The sequence below is a fragment of the Narcine bancroftii genome, chromosome 3 (genome assembly GCF_036971445.1).
Source record: "Narcine bancroftii isolate sNarBan1 chromosome 3, sNarBan1.hap1, whole genome shotgun sequence".
Taxonomy (NCBI): domain Eukaryota; kingdom Metazoa; phylum Chordata; class Chondrichthyes; order Torpediniformes; family Narcinidae; genus Narcine; species Narcine bancroftii.
This window is the reverse complement of record NC_091471.1, coordinates 361,883,151-361,904,842: the sequence shown is the minus strand read 5'-3', so window position 1 is coordinate 361,904,842 and position 21,692 is coordinate 361,883,151. Positions and strand designations below refer to the sequence as shown.

The following is a 21,692-nucleotide window of genomic DNA, read 5'->3' as shown; positions in this document are numbered from 1 at the left end:
ACATACTCGCCGAAGCACTGTTCGGATGCTGGCTGCCTGGTGACGCAAGCACACAAGTGCTGACATCACCGGAATAAGCGGGTTGGCCACTTTCGTTTTCAAATCACCCGTGGACGTGAACTAGGCAACTTTAACTGGGTTCCCTATCTCTGAGGTAGATCAGGGACCTGGTTGGATTCCAACAAGGTTGACCCTTTCTAACTGCCGTGTAACTGGGGCACTAACTGGGCAAATTACTTGGTTAACCACATTTTACATGGCAGTTTGAAAGGGCCAAGTGAGTGAATAAAACTTCTCTGCACTCTAAACTTTGCTTGGCTTAGCCTAGCCTCTGCAAGAACCAGCCCAAACCCATCCCCAACAGAGATTCTGGTATGAATGGATTGGCATGTGATATTTCCTATTTTGTTGGGATCTTCCACAATCACTTTGCTCTATGACCTATACCAATATAGCCCCATGTAAAACACTATCACTGGAGTCATCCTACCCCCATCAACATGATCTACTGGGATCGTTGTCTGAAGAGGGCATGTAAAATCATTGAGAACCCCTTCCACCCACATACAGCATCTTTCAGCTGTTCCCATCGGGAAAGGGAAACAGGAGGATCAGAGCCAGCACCACCAGGCTGAGGAAGAGCTTCTTCTCACGGGCAGTGAGAATGCTGAATGACCAAAGGAACTGCTCACACTAGCCATCTGAGATTCTCAGTCATGAAACAATGTCTGTATATGTGTGATGTCTGATTGTGTGTCTGCATGTTTTGCACGGAGGACCGGAGAACACCATTGACCTGACAACAATCAACTTGACTATTAAACTTGAAAATGCAAGAAATAAATGAACCTACTGCAGCCTCTTGGAAAGATATTTGAAGTCTGTCAATATCGTCCAAAGAGTCACATTTTTAAAATGACCCATTATCCACTACATTTTGCATGTAAATATAATACGCTGGAAATCAGGTGTGCATTACCAAACTTGCTACCATCAATGCAGGCTGTATATAATTCCATACTGCCTGTTGGTTACATTTGATCGCAGATATTAATTTTCATCTCTCAAAAGGTAAAATACTTTAAAATTACAAAAGTTTCTAAAACAAGTTTCAGAATGAGTGGGCTCCCTTCCATGTGGTTTGACATTTAGTGAGGGCTGCGCTCTGGGATTAACCACAAGGAAAAAGACGTCCAAATTCCTGCATTTTAATTTTTTTGTGGTCATTCTCTTGCATTCAACTTCCTCAAATGATTGTTAAGCGGGCCATTCAGATTCTCTTGTAATTCATTCAAGTAGATTAGATCAATTTCTTATGGTAATCACCAATTTTCCTGCAAATTTTCAGTAACTCTGCATAGATTCCAGCAGCCACCCCTCAGCATATGTTAGTTGCATTTGTTTTCTCTTCGGAATCTAAAGTGCGCTGGGAAATCATGCATAATGTAGTTGCAATTTCCTCAACTATTCAACTTTTTAGACTTTTGGATGCAAATCACATCCAAGAATTTTGTCCATCACGAGAACAAGTGCCCATTTCACAAGGAAGCTGCCAGCACCCCCCCCCAGCCCCCAGTTTGGTCATTATTATCTTCCCTACATCTGCTGAAGATCCAGCTGCGCTGGATGGGTCACGTCTCCAGAATGGAGGACCATCGCCTTCCCAAGATCGTATTATATGGCGAGCTCTCCACTGGCCACCGTGACAGAGGTGCACCAAAGAAAAGGTACAAGGACTGCCTAAAGAAATCTCTTGGTGCCTGCCACATTGACCACCGCCAGTGGGCTGATAACGCCTCAAACCGTGCATCTTGGCGCCTCACAGTTTGGCGGGCAGCAGCCTCCTTTGAAGAAGACCGCAGAGCCCACCTCACTGACAAAAGGCAAAGGAGGAAAAACCCAACACCCAACCCCAACCAACCAATTTTCCCTTGCAACCGCTGCAATCGTGTCTGCCTGTCCCGCATCGGACTGGTCAGCCACAAACGAGCCTGCAGCTGACGTGGACTTTTTACCCCCTCCATAAATCTTCGTCCGCGAAGCCAAGCCAAAGAAGAAGACATCTGTTTTTCATAGGTGTGCATTCAATTCCACCCATGGCCTAAGGCTACAAAAGAATTATACCCTAAAAATTTACATTATTTAAAACAGGAAAGAATGTCTCAAGTCCAGAGTGAACCTTCGTATGATCAACTCCAGTTGCCACCAAGGTTGTGCTGAATCTCCACAAAATTTATCTCCATGCCCCTAAATTAATTCACGAGGTCCGCTGGCCTGAGAGCACTCTCAATGGCTAATGGTGCTATGATTGCACATGTTGCTCCATTTTTAAAAAAATATTACCATCAGTAAATACTAAAAAATGCCAGCTATGTAGTATAGATGTCCTCTCTGCTCATACTTATTCAAATTGTCCTGGCGGAATCATATTTATGATAGTTGTTGGAAGTGCAGAAAACATTTTTCAGTTTCAGTTTCCTCAGATGTTTTACAAAATACTTTCCTTCAATCAAAGTCAGAATTCTTTTTTTGCTCAGTGTTCGATTCCACTTGCAACTCCCCTTCAACAAAGCCATCGATGTCAATAGACAACAAGGCCCTTCAAAACTACTCAGCTATTCAACAGAACATCTCTAACACAAGCATAATCTCACCATCAAGCTTTTGTATTCAATGTCAGAATGACATTGACAGGATGCAGAGTTGGGCAGAAAAATGGCAAATTCAATCCAGTTGAGTGAAATGATGCATTTTGGTTGGTCAAACTTGAAGGTAGTGTATGTGGTCAATGGTAGGATTCTAAATAGAGGGACCTTAGGGTCCAAATCCATAGATATCTCAAGATTAAGAAGGCTTCATTAGTAGGGTGATTGAGTTCAAGAGTCAAGAAGTAATGTTGCACCTCTATAAAACTGTGGTTAGATCATACTTGGACTATTTGTGTTCATTTCTGGTCGCCTCATCACAGGAAGGAGAGGGTGCAGAGATTTACCGGGATGTTGCCTGGATTGGAGAATGTGTCTTGTGAGGCAAGAATAATAGAGGTAGGCCTTTTGGAGTGATGAGAGGTGACTTAATAGAGGTCTACAAGATTACGAGAGGCATAGATAGCACCTTTTTTTCCTGGAGTGAAAGTAGCAAACACCAGAGGACATCTGTGCAAAGTGAGAGGAGGAAAGTTTAGGGGAGATGTCAGGGGTAAGTTATGTCAGGGGTAAGATGTCAGGGATATTTAAAAGACTCTTAGACAGGCACAGGGATGAAACAAAATTAGAGGGTTATGAGGTAGGTAAGATTTAGTTTTATTTAAGTAGGTTTATAGAGGTTACCATTACATCATGGGCGGAAGGGCCTGCACTGAGTTGTTATGTTCTATGTTTTTTTTTGCATTACCATTGACAAAATCCCAACTATCAATATCCTGTGGTCATGACTGACTTGGAGCACCAATAAAGCAACCACATAAATATTGTAAATACAGGAAATGGTCAAAGTCTAGGCAATTTGCAATGAGTGACTCACCTCTTAACATTCCAAATCCTTCCCAACATCTACAAGGCACGAGTCAGGCACATCATGGAACACTCTCCACTTGTGTGTAGGCACTCTCCAACCAAATGGCATTAACATTAACTTCTCCAGTTTCCTTTTGGCCCCCCCCTCCCATTTCTCTCTCTCTTTCCCATCCCTCCGTCTCCTTTACTTCAGCAGCCAACCCCCCTCCCCTGCTCTCTCTTTCCCTATCCCTCCGTCTTCTTTACTTCAGCAGCCAACCCCCCCACTCTCTCTTTCCCTATCCCTCTGTCTCCTTTACTTCAGCAGCCAATCCCCACCCCCTGCTCACTTCCCAGATCGTCTTCCTCCCTGTCACCCATATCCACCCATGACTTCTTGAGTAGCTTTTCCCACTGCCCATCATCCCACCATTTTATTCAGGCACTAGCCTGCTGTTTGCTCATTCCTTAACAGACGGCTCAGGACCAACAAGTTGCTTATATAACTGAAGGCAGGCTCAGGCTCGAAACTTTGGTTATTCATAGCATCAGTCTGAGGATGGCTACGCCAGCAAATACCCTGGGAGAACAAAGAATTCGGAATACTGGCAGGATGCGGTTCCCCATTTTCTCAGGACTTCTTCGTCCAGAGGTTCTTGATGGAATCCTGCAGATTTGAGGCGTAGCACATTTACTGCCTCCAGGACATTGTGGATAACAGTCACTTTGACGTGACATTCAAGACCCCGACAGGATGGCAGAGGATGCTCAAGGACTTCCAGGAGAAAGGGAACATGGCTCCACTTTGGCTATTTCAAGGTCCAGCCACTTTTTACTCTTCCATCACAGACGGAATGAGTGATAACTGTGCACATGTTCAACTCACATGTTGGAAGTTATGTTGAGGGGACATGGCACTGTGTGGACGTCAAAGACACGTTTGGAATCTGGACCAGAAAATGCCAACTGAATGAAAATCTGAGAGAGGACAGCATTCACCCCACCTTGGTGTTCACCATTGGGGGAACCATGGGTGCTTGGTCTACACTGGACAGAGCATGCAGGATCTGCAACAAACTTGGGCATGTGGCAGCCCAATGCAGTGCAGACATCTGCAAGCCGGAGGCCACCAGACCAAGGTGTGTGCAGAGAGCAAGGGCTGCAACTTGTGTGGCAAAGTAGGCCACCTCTACAGAGCCTGCCCAACATGTAGCTACCAATGCACAGGCAATAAGGGGGAAAACGGCCAACATCACCACCCTCAGCAAGGTCAACACCCCCTCAACCTCGACTGTGACAGAGATTGAGACCCCAAGTGCATCCACCTCCAAAACCCAAACCACAACCACAAGGTCCAGGCCATTCCTGAGGAGGCATAGCCAATGGAGGAGGGATCTTCAGAGAAAAAATGGCTGACAGTGAAGAAAGGAAACCCAAAAGGCTGCAAGGAAACTGGCAATCAACACTTGGAAGCAGTGGGAATGGTCAAGGTTCAAACAGAAGGCAGCAATCACTTGTGATCCGAGGATGAAGCCAGCATGAGTGTCGGATGAAGGCAGAGGAAGACAAAGGAGAACAACAGGTTATGAGGAAGTCCAATTGCGGGATGCACAGTGACTCCCATTCTCTGTGAGACTGGGAGCAATGCATAGACTGTCACGCCTCAGCTCCAGGGGATGGAGAATACCAGGCAGTGAGGAGATGGAGGAGCAGGAGTACAGCTGTATCTCCTCACCAGCTTCACCTGAGGGGGGCCCCATTTCCAGAGGAAGTCCCCCGCCTCCTGTTCCTGAACCTGAAGTCAGTACTGCAGTTCACCAAATTGGTGAGCATGTGGGTTCAGGCTGACTGACACGGAACTGTAAGGATTACAAATTGGAGACCAATAAACAATGGAGATAAAAATAACAGCCCTTAAGGTGCACGATATCAAATCCACTAGGTGAAACCAAAGTCAAGACAGATTTTTTTTTAAACCAAAAATAGACTTTATTCACAATAAGTTATTTATCGACCGAAAACCATTCAGTCTCATACCACGCTTAGTTTCATATCCATGCAATTCCATTGCTGTACTTCTATTGACACCAATATCAAGTTTGGCATCTTAACATTATTTCCCCCTCACCCCCCCCCCTCCCGAGGGGCTTCCCCTAGTTCTCAGCCCCTCAATGCCTGTTAATGGGAGGACTCCAGACTGTGGTCCTTCCCCACAATGCCCTTGCATTGGCTGCACCAAGCCTCAGTAACCATCTTCCTGTCAAGACTTCTGGTGTTCTGCTTGAATCTACCTCTTCCCAATCTGAACTTAATCCCTTGCTGTGCTGTTTCTCTTTTACAGAGTGTTCCCTGATCTTTTACCTGAGAACGCCTGTGAAGCATAACTTCTTGGTTCATCATCTTCAGTTTTATACTCTTCCTCCAGTTCTTCACACGTTTCCCTTCATCACTGTAGCTCTCTGCGCAGAATCTGGTTACAGATACCCATTGGACAATGTCTTAATTTTGACCTCAACAGAGTTGATCTCTGGTAACTTTTGTGCACTTTATTCCCATGGTTTTTCACACTGCCACGATTTCTGGCTGTTGGCTCTCGAAATCAATTATATAATAGATATAACTTTTTGCTGGTGGTTGCACACTCTTCACAGAGCTCTTCAATTATTTTTACTGTGGGCACCTCCTCACATTTAGCACTTCATGGGTATCTTTGCTCATACCTGCTCTTTACCTTCAGGTTCTCAATATCAAATTTTTTTTTTTCTTATTTTCAAGCTGAAGGTACATTCAAAGTGATACAAGGGGTAGGTGCCAAGGGGACGATTGGTGGGGAGGGAGAGGTGAACAAGGGAGTCACGGAGAAAGCAGTCCCTGCAGAAGGTAGAGTGGGGAGGATCAGGGAATGTGTCCGGTGGTGGGATCACGTAATGAGTGGCGGAAACGGCAGAGGAGAATATGTTGAACACGGAGGCTGGTGGGGGTGGTAGATGAGGACAAGGGGAATCCTGTCCTTGTTGTGCACAGCAGAGAAACCAACACAAGTCCAGAGGCAATAAAGCAAATTATCTCAAATGCATAGAGTCAAGAAAAAGCCAAAAGAAAATGGGAACACCTGAGTGGGAAATCAACATGAACCTTGACCACGTAACAGTGAATCTGCAACATAAAATAATCCCAGTGAAGTGCTTTATAATGTTTCTGGAGACTTAAGGAGGCTACTCTTCAATTTAGCGTGATTGCAGGAAAGAAGGGTAAGTATATGGCCTGAAATAGATTCAGCTCAAAAATTCTGGCAAACATTTCCACCCAGCTCCTTCACTGTGGGGATTACAAAGTGCAAGCTTGGCTGGATAAATTAAGATACAACAGATCATGTATCTTATTACTTGGTGTTGGGAATAGGTACTCAGTTTTTTGATTTAGTCTTCTTTAAATTACCAGAGTATTCAACCGAAATTAAGCCTTTTTCTACGGGTCTCCAATCACTTTCAATGAACCTGTGTGCGTTTTGCTTTGAATGTACCTGGAAGGCAATTTTGCAATAGCTATATTTCCTAAACTCTGGGCAAATTTTTTTTAAGATAAAAGATGTTTTGGCTGAAGTGGGCAAAAATCACAAGAGTATGGTTCTGCTTCACTGTTTGCACTTGGAAGAAAATGTACATTTTTGCAGTTTTAAAATGTTTTTTTTTCCAAGGGATTTTTCTAATGCTGACTTTAAACTCTGGTTACCGCTATGACTGACCATGGGCTGGCTACTTGCATTGAACAAACAAGTACAGTACCATGACTCAAAGTGATATAACGGGAAATCCTTTCAAGTTCCTCTTCTTCTCTGATGTTAAATTAATCATGAGGAAATGTATAACTGGGTGCCAAAGAGGCAGAACAAAGACTTTGGTGTGTGTGAAATGATTCCTAGGAGTTCTTTTCCTACATTATTATATATCCAAAAAAAAAAGCACCTGCCCCATGAGCCAAGTTCAGAAATACAGTAGTTCTAGTCATTGGGGTCATAGCATTCATCATCACATTACTCAGCTGTAATGCTATTGATGGATTAAGGACCGATGGCTCTTAAGTTAAGCAGGACTGCCCCCACCTGGTTTTACTCCGATGTATCGAGACATAGCCAGAGAAAATCTGGTTCCATTCAGCACTTTTCTTAACAGATTCTGTAAGACCATAAGAACAGAAATAGGCCCATTGAGTCTGACCCACCATTTAATCATGAGCTGATCAATTTCCCCACTCAGCCCCACTGCTCGACCTTCTCCCCATAACCTTTGATGCCCCTGCTAATCAAGGACCTATCAATCTCTGCCTTAAATATACCCAATGATCTGGGCTCCTCAACTGCCTGTCTCACAAATTCTACAGATTTATGCATCTCTGTTCTAAGTGGACACCCTTTAATCCTGAAGTTGTGTCCTCTTGTCCTTGACTCTCCCACCATGGGAAACAACCTTTCTACATCTACTCTGTCCATGTCTTTCAACATTTGGAATGTTTCAATGAGATACCCCCTTATTGTCCTAATTTTCAATGAAAACAGGTCAAGAGCTGTCAAACGCTCCTCATATGTTGACCCTTTCATTCCTGGAATCATCCTAATGAACCTCCTTTGAATTCCTTCCAGCCTCAGCACATCCTTCCTTAAATGAGGAGCCTAAATCTGCTCACAGTACCCTGAGTGGCAGCCCATCAGAGTATGATCCTTGTATTCCAACTCTATGCTTCCTGCCAATCAGCCAATGCTCTACCCATACTAATATGTTTCCTGTTATACCATGGGCTCTTATCTTGTTAAGTAGCTTCATGTATGGCACCTTGTCAAATGCTTTTAAAAATCCAAATATTGTACACAATATCCACTGCATCTCCCTTATCTAGCCATCTTGTCACTTCTTCAAAGAATTCCAATAGGTTTGTCAAACAAACTATGCTAACTTTGACCCATTCTGTAACGTACCTCCAAATACTCCGTAACCTCATCCTTGACAATCACTCCAACATCTTCCCACTGGAGAAATAATAATAGGAGACAAGGAGATGGCAGAAGAACTAAATGAGTATTTTGCATTAGTCTTTAATGTGGAAGACCCTAGAGGTCGAAGGGTATCAGGGAAAAGAAATGAGTGCAGTTACTATTTCAAGGGAGAAGGTGCTCAGAAAGCTAAAAGGTGTAAGAGTGGATATGACTCCCGAACCAGATAGATTACACTTGTTTTGAGGATGGGGTGACCTGAACTCTAGATTAAATCTCAAATTGAACTCAATGCAAGTTACCACCGTCGTAAGGGTAACCAGTCTATAATTTCCTTTCTGCTGCCTCACTCATTTCAAGAATAGTGGGGTGACCTTTGCGTATTTCCAGTCCTCCGGGACCATACCAGAATCTAATGATTCCTGAAAGATCATTATCAATGAGTCTACAATCTCTACCACTACCTTTTTCAGTACCTAAAAGTGTAATCTATCTGGTCCGGGAGTCATATCTACCCTTACACCTTTCAGCTTTCTGAGCACCTTCTCCCTTGAAATAGTAACTGCACTCATTTCTTTTCCCTGATACCCTTCGAGCTCTGGGGTCTTCCACAGTAAAGACTAATGCAAAATACACATTTAGTTCTTCTGCCATCTCCTTGTCTCCTATTATTATTTCTCCAGGGCCACTTTCTAGTGGTCCTCTCTCCTCTTTTACTCTTCATATACTTGAATAAGCTTTTTGTACCCTTTTTGATATTATTTGCTAGCCTACTTTCATACTTCATCCTTTCCCTCATTATGATTTTTTTTAGTTATCTTCTGCAAGTTTTTTTTTAAAACTTCCAAATCCTTCATCTTCCTACTAATTTTTGCTTCCTAGTATTCTTTCTCTTTTACTTTCAAATTGACCTGGACCTGGAAGTGCTGAATGGAACCAGATTTTCTCTGGCTACAGTTGTGACATTTTTCCATTCAAATAGGTCCTTTTTTCTTGGTATGTATTTATCTTGCACCTTCCCCATTTATTGTAGAAACTCTAACCATTGTTGCTCTGCCATCCTCCCAACCAGTAACCCCATCCAATCGACTTTGACCAGTTCATCCCTTCATTTGGTCCACTGAAGTACTGACACATCTGACTTTAGTTTCTCCTTGTTAAATCTCAAATTGAACTCAATCATATTGCGATCACTGTCACCCAATTGTTCCTTTACCCTAAACTCTCTAATCACCTCTGGTTCATTATACAATGCCCAACCTAGTACAGTCAATCCCCTCATGGGCTCATCAACAAACTGCTCTATAAAGTCATTTCATAGGGTTTCCAGTAAATCTCTCTCTTGAGATCCATTCCCAACCTGGTTTTCCCAATCTACTTGCACGCTAAAATCCACTATGACTACCATATCATTGCCCTTCCATCACGCCTTCTCCATCTGCTGTTGTAATTTGTCTATTTCCCTGCTACAGTTTGGAGGTCTGTATATAAAAATTAACAGTGCCTTTTTAACCTTGCAATGTCTTACCTCAACTCACAATGATTCTATATTTTCTGATCCTAACGGCACCTCTTTGTAAAGATTTAATGTTTGTTCCTTACTAACAGAGCCACACCGGTCCCTCTATTCTTTCAATTGTCTGTGTATCTTTGGACATTCAGCTCCCTATGGCATCCATCCTTTAGTCATGACTTTGTGATGGCCACAACATCATACCTGGCAAACAGGAGTTCTATTATCACATCATCAACTTTATTTCTTATGCTGCGTACACGAGCACCCAGAGGAAATCTCCGCAGACACGGGGAGAACATACAAATGTACAAAACTCTATGGGCAGGGCTGGATTTGGACCTAGGCGTAATAGCGTAACTCTAACCATGCAGTACCTCACAATTCAGGACCTTTGGTTGATGATGTTGTGTCGACTGAATAAAAAATCATGCAATGTACCTTAGGAAATTGTAGTGCAAGTATATAGAGGCAGTTGGGTGTGTTTGAGTGTTATTCATCAGTGTGCAGTGCCTAACTCTCTTGGGAGTTTACCTGCAAGTTGTGCAACATAGTGGTAATATGCATGAAACACCAAGAGAAGCTATTTTAGGAGATGAGGCCTCTGAGGACAGATCGTTTCGTAGAGAGTGGGAAGCCTGAGGGGATGTTGAACTCTCAGCAGTGGTTGGAGCTGGGGTCAGGCTTGGGAGGGCGGGCTTGGATCGTGCAATATGGTGGAAAAGAAGATGGAGGGAAGGGAGAAAGGACCATGGGTGGTGCTCAGGCTGGAGAGTGATAGGAGATCAGAGGGGAGGGGGATTGGCAGCAGGATAAGAACTGGCATGTACCTAAATTTGTGATCCCTGGTGGGTGTCAGGAGCAGGAAGAACCTTTAATTGAAAGAGTGGTTCTGGCGGAGGTTGAAGTACAATGGTCCACAGCACATTTGGGTTAATGAGGCTTGCGGCTCAAGGGGAGAAGGGGCCAGAAGGTATGAATGCATGGCTGAGAAGGTAGATTGTAAGACATTGAGGCAAAACTGTTGGGAAAGGCAATGAATGGAATGTAAATAACTGATCCAGGCTGGGGACCCAACCGGGAGACCTGAAAACAGGTGGATGCCACGCAGGACAAGCCGGTGGCCTCTTTGAAGACCTATGGAAAAAAAGGACGGGCTCAAAATGTCGGTTATATATCTTTACATCTTATGAAGACCTGCTGAGTTCTTCCAGCATTCCTCACAGCATCTGCAGTATTTCCTGCCTGCAGAGAGAGAGCAGGAAAACTTAAAGATATGCATACCTTGAAGAGACTTAACAGCAGAGCAGTAAAAGACAGGAGATACTGGAGCAAAAGGAAACTGCGAGAGGAATTTGGCAGGTCCAGGTAGCATTTGTGGAGGGAAAGAGATGGTGGATTTTTCAGGGTGAGACCCTTCATTTTGATGGAGATGGGAGATGGAGTACAAAGTGGCGAGGGGGCGAGGTGAAGCAGGAGCTGGTAAGCAAAAGGTGGATTAAGATGAGGATGGGTTGATGGGCAGGAGGAGCCAGTGGGGGGAGGGAATAATGGAGACTGCAACAGAGGCTGGAGGGTGGTAGGTGGAGACCACAAAGGATTACTCCCAGTGCCACGAACTAGAGATCAGAACCGAGTGATAATGCAGACAAACGTGTGACTGAGGAGATGGTGTAGGGGGTAGAGTTTCAAGTGCTTGGATCATTGGAACTTTTAAAGTATAGTTTCACAACCTTCCCCAACAGTTTTGGGGAAGGTATGGGGATTGCAGGCTTGTGGGCTGGAAGGGCGTGTTACCGTGCTGAATGTCTAAATTTAAATTAATTTTAAAGTTGTATGATGAATAAAGAGAGCGGGCAATCCAAGAGAATTTCCAGGATATAGGATCAAATTGCCCATTTATCTAAATCGGTTTCATAATGACACGTGCATACTTTATTTTGCTTCCAAAATTTGGTCCTGATGTGAAACTATACTTTAAAAGCATTATAGGATGTTCAGGGTTTTGACCCGAAACACCACCCATCGCTTTGCCTTCTCAGATGCTGGTTTGACCTGCTGTTCCTCCAGCGGTTTTTTTTTGCCCAAGAGCCCAGCTTTGCAGTCTTGTGTGTCTCCAGCATTTCATATGAATGACCAGTGACTAAAGGTTCTGATATAGAGCAGCCAACGATAAAAACTTGATTTTATTTACCAGCCCTCATGGATGTGATCTTTGGGGTTTAAAATGTAAATGGAACCTACTGATGATCTTGTCCCACCTCAATGTTGCCATTCACTGCCTCTGTTGCACTGGACAAAAGAAGATTTTGCTTCCTGAAGACTTTTGGGTTTATTTTACAGATTTTGGGTCACAAAAATCCTATCATGTCTCGTTTTTTAGATACAAATTATTTTTGTGATTTCTTGTCATATGCAGCTGATTGAACAACCTGCTTCAAGCAAACAAAAACATGGTGGAACATGCCACTGAAAATTCATTTTCTGCATTCACGCTTGGACTTTTTCCCTGTTGAACTTAGTGCAGTCAGTGATGAATATAGAACAATACAGAACAGTATATAGGCCCTTCGGCCCTATAAAGAAGTGACCAGAACTGAACACAATAATCTAAGTGTGGTCTCACCGGAGATTTGTAGAGTTGCAACATGACCTCTTGAATTCAATCCCCCATTAATGAAGCCCAGCATCCCATAGGCCTTCTTAAATATCCTAACAACTTCTGCGGCAACGTTGAGGGATGTATGGATTTGAACCCCAAGGTCCCCCTGTTCACCCACACTCTTAAGTAACCAACCATAAATCCTGTACTCAGCCTTTTGGTTTGTCCTTCCAAAATGCATCACCTCATACTTAACTGGATTGAAATCCATCTGCCACTTTTCTGCCCGACTCTGAATCCTGTCTATATCCTCTTGTAACCATCTGCAACCTTCAGCTCCATTCTCAACTCTTCAAACCTGTCATCTGCAAACTTACTGACTCATCCTGCTACCTACATACATGACTTTCTGGATGAGTCTCTCATTGTCAAATGCCTTGCTAAAATCCATAAAGACCACATCAATTGTCCTACCTGCTTCTATTTCATTTGTTACCTCCTCAAAAGGTTTAATCAAGACATTGCGACCATGGAAAAGCGGTATCAGGGCAACTGTAAATCATCAATGCTGGCCGACTATTGTTGGACACTGACTCGAGAGACATCAGATGCTGAGTATAAATGAAATTCAGCGGTAAAACATTTTTAGGTCAGTTCAACTAACGCAATGTGTCAGCTTCATTATGATTAAACAGGATAAATTCAATAGAAGTTAATTAAATGTTTCCACAACTTCCTAAAATCTGAAATTTTCTTCACTTTCGGCTTGAAGTTGTCTATCATAATTTCCAATTTTGTTTCAGGAAGCAAACTTTTTGAAAAAACTTCCTTCAAGTAAGCATCATCTTTTTACCTCCAAAACATATTTCATTCCACTTTCCCTCTGTCCGTGTCTCATATCTAACCTGTCTACACACTGCAGAGCGATACCTGCGGAGAGTTTCCAGTCGCCATGGCTTCACCAACACTTCAACGTTGTCCCTGTCTCTACCTCAGTATACCTGCTACTGAAACCTTCATTCTATGGCATTGCTTACCTCCAAACATTCTGTCCTCCATCTCCCATGAATTGTAGCTTATCCAAAATTCTTCATGTGATCTAACTGCAACAAATCAATCGCACCCATGCTCATTAGACCAGAAATATGCCCTGGTGCTGCACTTCAGTTTTAATGGATTTAAAACATGTTCACATCTCTCCAGTGCAGCCTTTCCTCCAGCCTCAAAAATAAATACATGCTACACTACTCTAATGGAACATTATGGATTTGTCTGATCCTTATGCTGGATATATTTGTTGGGCTAACTTTTTACAATAAGAATAAAAAGTGAACTTAAAGTAATCCAGGCTATTGAATAAAACAGGAAAAGGGAAATACCCAAAAATGTGCAATTTAATGAATAGGTTTTGCCATTCAATAGCTTGTTCCAAGACACAAGAACCACCAAATGTTGAGTAAGGTAGCTAATTTTAAACTGGAGACAAGAGTGGTTCTCAACCTTTTTCCTTTCCACTCACAGACCACTTTAAGTATTCCCTGTGCCATTGGTACTCTGTGATTAAAGGGATGGCTAAAATGGTCTGTGAGTGGGAAGGGAAGGTTGAAAACCACTGCTCTAGACCCAATTGTTATTGAAATATTTTGCTTGAGAAAAATGGTCATTGGTCCATTTCCTTTGGAGTTCTGAAACCTTGCACATAACGAGTCAATGAGGGACGATTAAAACAGTGGTTTTCCAACTTTTTCTTTCCACTCACGTAACCCCTTAAGCAATCCCTTACTGATCACAGAGCACCGATGGCCTAGGGAATATTTAATGTGGGATGTGAGTGGAAAGAAAGAGGTTGAGAACCTCTGCTGTAGATGATGGAATATGAAGTGCAAAAAAAAATGTGGAGGAACTCAATGGCTCAAGCAGTATCTGGAGAGGCAAAGGGACAGTAAGGACTGATGCAAGCTCTCTGACCAAAATGTCAACCATTCTTTTCCTTCTCAGACGCTGCTTGATCTGCTGAATTTTCCCACAGTTTGTTTTTTTGCTTATTTTTTTTAAAAACTAATATTGCAAGCTAAGCAAATCACAGAGATTTATCTAGTTTTCTTTTCTCGACTTTCCTTTGGCAAACAGGTTTTCTCAATGCACCCGATTAAAGGTTTACAAGTTATGAAACAGAAATCTTTTTATTTGAAAAGATTCAGAATGTGGTTTCCTATGAAAATCAAAAACAGCTGGGCTATTTTTGGAACTTTGTGCTTTCTCTGCCAAACTAACCTCTCTGTTCCAACAGAATTTCTGGTCTAGATTCCCCACCATCATCGAGAACATCTACAGGGAATGCTGCTGTCAGAGAGCAGCAGCAATGATCAGGGATCTACACCATTCAGCACACGTTCTATTCTCGCTGCTACCACCAGGAAAGAGGAGAATCGGTGCCACAAGACTCACACCACCAGGTTAGGGAACAGCTGTTACCCCTCCACCATCAGACTTCTCGATCAGGGACTCATTCAAGGACTTCATTGATATTTTTTGTCTCTCTCTGCATGACAGTCAGTTTGCTTACATTTCTTTCCTTCTTTATTTACATATGTACATTGAGTACAGTTTTTATGCATTACCAATACGTGGTAATTTTGTCTCTCCTGCTGGAAAAGGAATTTGACAATAAATCTCAAATTTGAAATCTAATTCAATGGTGTTGAAGTGGAAAGAGGAGATAACTTTGAGTTCTTAGAAATAAATGTTCCCAATGGCCAGACCAGCACCAACCAAGTTGACACAATGGTCAGGAAAATGCACCAATGCCTCTACTTCCTTCAAAGTTGAGGGGAGTTTGGCATATCCTCTACATCCCTTAACAACTTCCACAATGCACCATCAAAAGCGTAATTGCTGGATGCACCGCGGCATGGTATGGAAGTCAATCTGCTCAAAATCAAAAGCAGCAGCAGGAAGTGGTGAATGCAAACTTCCTTCCCCTCGATGTACATCTCCTGATGCCTCAGAACGGCAGCCAACATACTGAAGGGCCTATCACACCCTGCACATGCCACCTTCCTACCTCTCACATGGGGAAGAAGGTTCAAAAATGTGAAATTGAACATCAATGGAACTTAAGACAGTCTCTTCCCCACAGCCATCAGGCTTCGGAATGAACCCCACAACTGTGTTCTCGTTCTGCCCTTTCTTGGCAATAAATTATCTCTTTTTCACATTATAATATTATATTTTGAAACTGTACTCTTGTTCTTCTACAGCTGTATGAATATTGTAGCTGATTTGCTCAAATCAGAATTTATTGTCATAAACATACAGCATATACCAATCCCCATAAGTGCCGATGCCAGGGGTTTTACTGTATAATGCAACAAATAATTTTAAACTAAAACAAAACTTAACCTGTATACAGACTCTGTGACACATTTTAAAAGGGTAATCTAGACGGTCTTCAATGTATTTGCAGTATTTCAATGGTGTCTGTGGGTTTGTTATTAATTCACGGTGACGCGGCAAAGACAAACATCTCTGAAGGTTGTACATCTGAAGGCAAAAAAGCCCCCAAGAATTCAGAAGAAAATGTCCTTTGATTAAAAGCCCTGTCAATGGTCTGGAATGGGACTTGGACTCTCCAGCACCTTGCCCCAATGGTGGTCGTTTGGTTTGTTACAGGCGATCGGTGGTCAGTAAAGGAAAACTTGGGGAATTCACTGGGTGAAGGTTGAGAACTAATGAGCTTTAGCATCAATTCTGCACTCCACTCCCGCGCTGACATGTCTGTCCATGGCCTCATGTACTGTCAAACCAAGACCACCTGTAAATTGGAGGAACAACACATAATTTTCCATCTAGGCACTCTCCAACTAGATAGCACGAATATCAACTTCTCCAATTTCTGCTATCCTTGTGAAGTATCTTCACTCTGTGGAAACGTGCAATGGAAGCAAACCTCTGCCTATGACCATAGCCTGGAGAACAAAAAAAAGTAAATGAAGATTCTTTCCTTGATCTTGAAGTTTGGATTATGTAATGGGACGGTTACATGACCTCTTCAGCAGGCAAGAGATCGGAAGTAACCTCACCTGCCAAACAAGGGTTACTTCTGCCCACTTGTGCATGACTGGCCCTTGTAGCTGACACCGTGATTGGTCCTCCAGGTGCCAATCAATGGTTAGATCAGCCCATAGATGAGGCCGATGCGCAATTAGTCCTCGTGGGTCATGTGGATGGGCCCTGTATTGAAAAGACCCACACATGGAGCCTGCTGGTTCTCTTTTTGCTGCTGCCTCGAGACAATTACTGAACTCTAGGCTGCAGGTCCCAGGCAGCACCGGAGGGTCCATCCTGGATCCTGAGGGCGATGCAGGAGACCAGTTTCATTTGTTAGACTTGTTAGTTATACTTAATTTATTATTTATTAGTGTACTGTGACTGCTAGATAGCGAGGTACTGTGTGTTTAGCCCTTTGCGTTCCTAATCACTAGTTGAGAATGTTTAGCAGTAATTTATTTGCACCCAATGTGTGGTTCATTTTGTGAATTCCTCTGTGCGTAAATAAAGACCACTGCTTGTTCATAACACGTGTCCAGCCCAGATCCTTTTTGAATGTGCCGAACCAATTCTGAACATGACAGATGAACTCCCTAGCGTAGCAGTGAGCAGCAAGTAGCACAATGTGGCAAAATTCAGAAGCAGCATCTGGGGATGGTCCAGAGGCTCGGAAGATGAGAGTGACCAGGATATTGACCACCAAAGGAAAAGCAGTCATTATATGTTTCATGAATGAGATCAATGATGAGGTTGCAGGAGGTCATGGATCTCACAGACTTTGATTTATGTTTCCTGTAATGAGTATAGTTGGTCCTTTAAAGAGAATATTTTCAGCAAGTTTTTCCTCATAGAGGTTCAATAAAAATTACTTATAGCAATTTGATGCATTTGAGAACAGTTTCTCTAGTTAAGATTAAGAGTGATTGGGACCACAATTTGGATTTGTCACTTCCAGATGAGGACATTTTGTGCATGACATTATTTGTGCAAGGTTGTACATGGAGCGCATTATTTCAAAAGTGAAGTTTTCTCGCTTCATTTCTGATACTGATCCTTGATGTGATAAATGTAACATTTTTGAGGCTTCATTGATAAATATGTTCTGGTCTTGTCCCAGTTTTTAAAAAATTATAAATTAAAAAAAAGCTTCAGGAATTTGCGTGTCATCCTTGCGCAGGGGCCATGCTAATCTTCTCTGTATCGTTCCAATTTTAGTATACGTGCTGCCGAAGCGAGCACATCTTGTCCCAGTTTAGAAAATAATTGGAAAAATTACTTTCATACTTTATCATCCATTTTTAAGGTCAAACTTAATTGCTCTATTTGGTTTTTCTCAAGGAGAGGAAATTCTATTGACTTCATCTCAAAAGCGAATTTTAGCTTTTACCTCATTGATAGCTCGACGGGCAATTCTGATGAAATGGAAAGAGTGTTCCGCCTACCCATCCTCAAATGATTACAGGAGGTTATGACTTTCCTAATTTAGAAATAAAAATCAAACCAGACATAAATTCTTATGTCCCATTCTTCGAGTATTACCATAATTTAATGAATTAGGGTGTTTGGATGTTCCTGAGCAGCACCGTCTGATCTCCAAGTGTTGTTCTTCGCTTCCTATTTTTATTAGATATGCAAGTTTGCCTTGTTTCGAGTGGATTATTATTTGTTTTTTTTTCTCTTTTTGTTTTTCTTTTATTTTTCAATATTTTGATATAATGGGTTTGATTTGAAAGGGTGCACACAATTTATACTATGTATAATTATGGTTTTATTTGAAATGTTCACATTTTTTGTCTTTTCTTATATTCCAGCATATGTATTAGATCTGTATGTGCATTTTAAAAAAAATTAAACTCAATAAAAATATTTTAAAAAGAAAAGAAAGCAAGTCAACAATGACTCTTCTCTTTCAGAACAGAGGCTGAAAAATCAAACTAGATGTGAATTTTGTGCATTTAACCATTTGACCATGGGAGGAGGCAGCCAGAGATAGGTGAACTTTATCAATTACAGTACAAGTATTAGGCCTTAAATTGAGTCACCACTCCCTGCTAGAAACATAGTTAAACTGGAGTCTTTAAAGTCTGGTTCTTGGCTGGTATCTAGATTAATAAATCAGTTGCAAATTCCAATCTCTACTGTCAGCATCCTCCGAAAAGGACTGCCGTTACTCAGCGATGTTGTTCCAAAATCAAAAATGGCCCCAATGGACTTCAAATGGACAATTATTTCTCCTTTTTTAAAATAAAAATGCCTCACACTCCCTGGACCCAGTGTGATTTGAAACACATTCCTGTTCCTTTACATACAGAATAAAATGTCAAATTAAATTACAATGAGAAATATGTATTTCTTTATGTTAAACCACATACAGAGTACATACACAATCAAACACTTTGTTCTATTCAATTAAAACTGAAAAGTCAAATTTGCTTCTCCGCCCAATTTGATATTTATTACACAAGTAAGAACAGCATTATATTCATTGCATTATTTTATACACCAATAATATTAGACATTTGTATGGAAAGTATTTCATAAGCATAAATTAACAATGTTCTGCAGTTGCTGAATGTTAAGAAATGGAATAAAAGAGCTGAGACTCACTGCTTCTGTAGATTTCTTCCAATCTGTCCACTGAAGCCAGAGAGAAAAGTTTATAACCAGAGTTTGTACCGACGGCCAAAGATCTACAGAACAGAAACAAGAATCCTTATCACAAACAACTTGGCATACTCTTCTCATTTGGTCATAGAATCACTTAACAATCAGAAGTGCTGACTTTTCCTTGATTATCTTTGTAGAAGATCAACAGTTCATAACATGCTAAGTACAAGTTGGAGATGAGAACGATCTCCCTTGCTTCCCTCATTGCACTTCTGACAGAGAACAGGTATCTGTACTCAGGGTTGGCTCTAATCGGGGGATATTCGCGGGCATTTCCGCCCCACAAGCGAGTTACTCTGCCCCCCCCCCCCCCGCCATAGGCTTGCAGCCATCGCTTGCCGTCAGACCCGCCACTAGCATGCATCAAGTCTCACTAGCCTCTAGGCTGACGCACGCTAATGACTCTCCACACAATAAAAGCAGCACTTTTGGCTCCTACAGAAAAGGTTAATGTTTGTTCGGCAGGTAGATACCAGCACCCACCACTGCTGAACGAGTTGAGTGTTGGACTGTGCCCCCCTCCATTACCCTAATGCCCCCCAACACTCTTTCTGGCGCTGACTCCTTAACATCATCAGGTAGTAGTATCTAGGCATTAATTTTTAAAAATGGCAGCGCTGCTGGAGTTGCTTCAATGGCTGGTGCAGACGCAAGAGAGTGGAGACACAGCGCTCTCCCGTAGGTTCCTACCACCCAGTCCTACTACCAACAGTTCCATTCACACTTCAAATGGCCTGTTAAAGGAGCCAACAGTATTTCATTTGACCACAGTGATGGGCCAGTGAGGTGCTCTGCGGCTGAAGGACACACACAGCCAGGGGGCTGTTGGCGACTTGCGGGCGAGGAACCCACACAGGTTGCGGGCTGCTGGGTCATGAGAATCAGGTATCAGAACCAGGTTTTTAAGAGGATGCTGAGGGCAAAGGAGGCTTCCAAAAGGCCCTGGGTTCTGAAGGCTTCCTCATCATGTCTGAGGTTTGGATCTGGGCTCGGATTGTCGATGGTTTGAACTGAACTGAAGTGTTGTGCGACTGCGGGAGCACTGGAGACAAATCCACAGACACGTGGTGACTCTGGGTGGACTCTCTTTTGCTTCTCTTTCTCTTACTAAGGGGCACTGAGCAATTTCTGCTAATGGTGAATCGTTGTGTGCCTTATGGCAGACTAAAGCCAATTTCATGTAATATTACATTTCTCATGACCCAACCACCAGCAGACAACAGCCTATGTGGGCTCCTTGTTCACAAGTCGCCAACAGCCCACTGGCTGCGTGTGTCCTTCAGCTGCAAAGCTCCTCACTGGCCCCGTTACTCATCAATGTTGTTCCAAAATCATAAATGGCCCCAAGGACTTCAAGTGGATAATTATTTTTTTTCTTTTTTTAAAAGTCATCACACTCCCTGGACCCAGTGTGATTTGAAACATATTCCTGTTTCTTTCTGCAGCTTTGACATACAGAATAAAATGTCAAATAAAATTACAACAAGAAATATGATTTTCTTAATGTTAAACCACATACACAGTACAGTGGCAGGCCCTCGCTGGCCCGCCACTGTGGTCAAATAAAATTCCGTTGGCTCCTTTAACAGGCCATTTAGAGCCTGTATGGAACTGTCTGATAACTATCAGATAAAATAGTATCTGATCAGATCCCACATCATGAGGTGCTTATTAATCTGTCACTGAACGCAAAATCTTGTGGATTTGTGGATCATCTTGTGCCATTCCACATATTTGACCAGATATCAAATAAATAATATACTAATACAGTAAAGATAAAGACTCTGACTAAGCAGGGAGGAGATACTTTAAGAGAGTCACCCCAACAGGGAGCGGCATCAACCAGCTCTTCATCCTGGGCGACACCGTTTCACACAACTTTATTCCAACAGCTGCTACAAGCAAAGCCCGACCAAGGCCCTCCACTGGCTGAACCTTCTTCAAAGGTTTGTGTTACTTCAGAGAATATTTATAATTTTTAAACTGTCATTTTTTATCTATTTTTTGTTAATTAAAAAATTTATTTTCCTTGACTATTTTTGCTGGTTATTCGAGGCTGCCATCTGCATCTGTAGATTTCTTCGAATCTGTCCACTGAAGCCAGAAAGAAAGGTTTATAACCAGAGTTTGTACTGATGGCCAAAGATCGACAGAAACCAGATCACATACAACTTGACATACTCTTCTCCTTTGGTCATAGCTTGGGTTTTTACTGTATCTGGAAAGACAAAAAAAACTCTGACCCACCCTCAATCGCTCCCCGACACCTCAACTCCCTGAGCACTAGAGAAGACTTGACTCAATCATTTACTTGTTTATTTGTCCCAGAGAGAAGGTTTCAATCACGTACTTGTTCTTACACAATTCAGTGTTTCAGCA

General features: G+C 42.4%; 1 protein-coding gene and 1 non-coding gene across 4 annotated transcripts in view; both read right to left on the bottom strand.

Moving 5' to 3' along the window:
- The window catches only part of wipi1 (WD repeat domain, phosphoinositide interacting 1), a 76,577-nt gene that overhangs the window by 49,824 nt on the left and 5,061 nt on the right, over positions 1 to 21,692 (bottom strand). For all 3 annotated transcript variants that reach the window (XM_069930054.1, XM_069930055.1, XM_069930053.1), the window contains one exon: positions 19,254 to 19,336. In XM_069930054.1, the coding sequence (XP_069786155.1) occupies positions 19,254 to 19,336 (83 nt within the window). Of the gene's footprint in view, positions 1 to 19,253; positions 19,337 to 21,692 lie in introns of those variants that run through there.
- LOC138759676 (U6 spliceosomal RNA) lies at positions 17,779 to 17,885 on the bottom strand. The gene has a single exon (XR_011355019.1). It is a non-coding gene; the product is annotated as a U6 spliceosomal RNA (small nuclear RNA).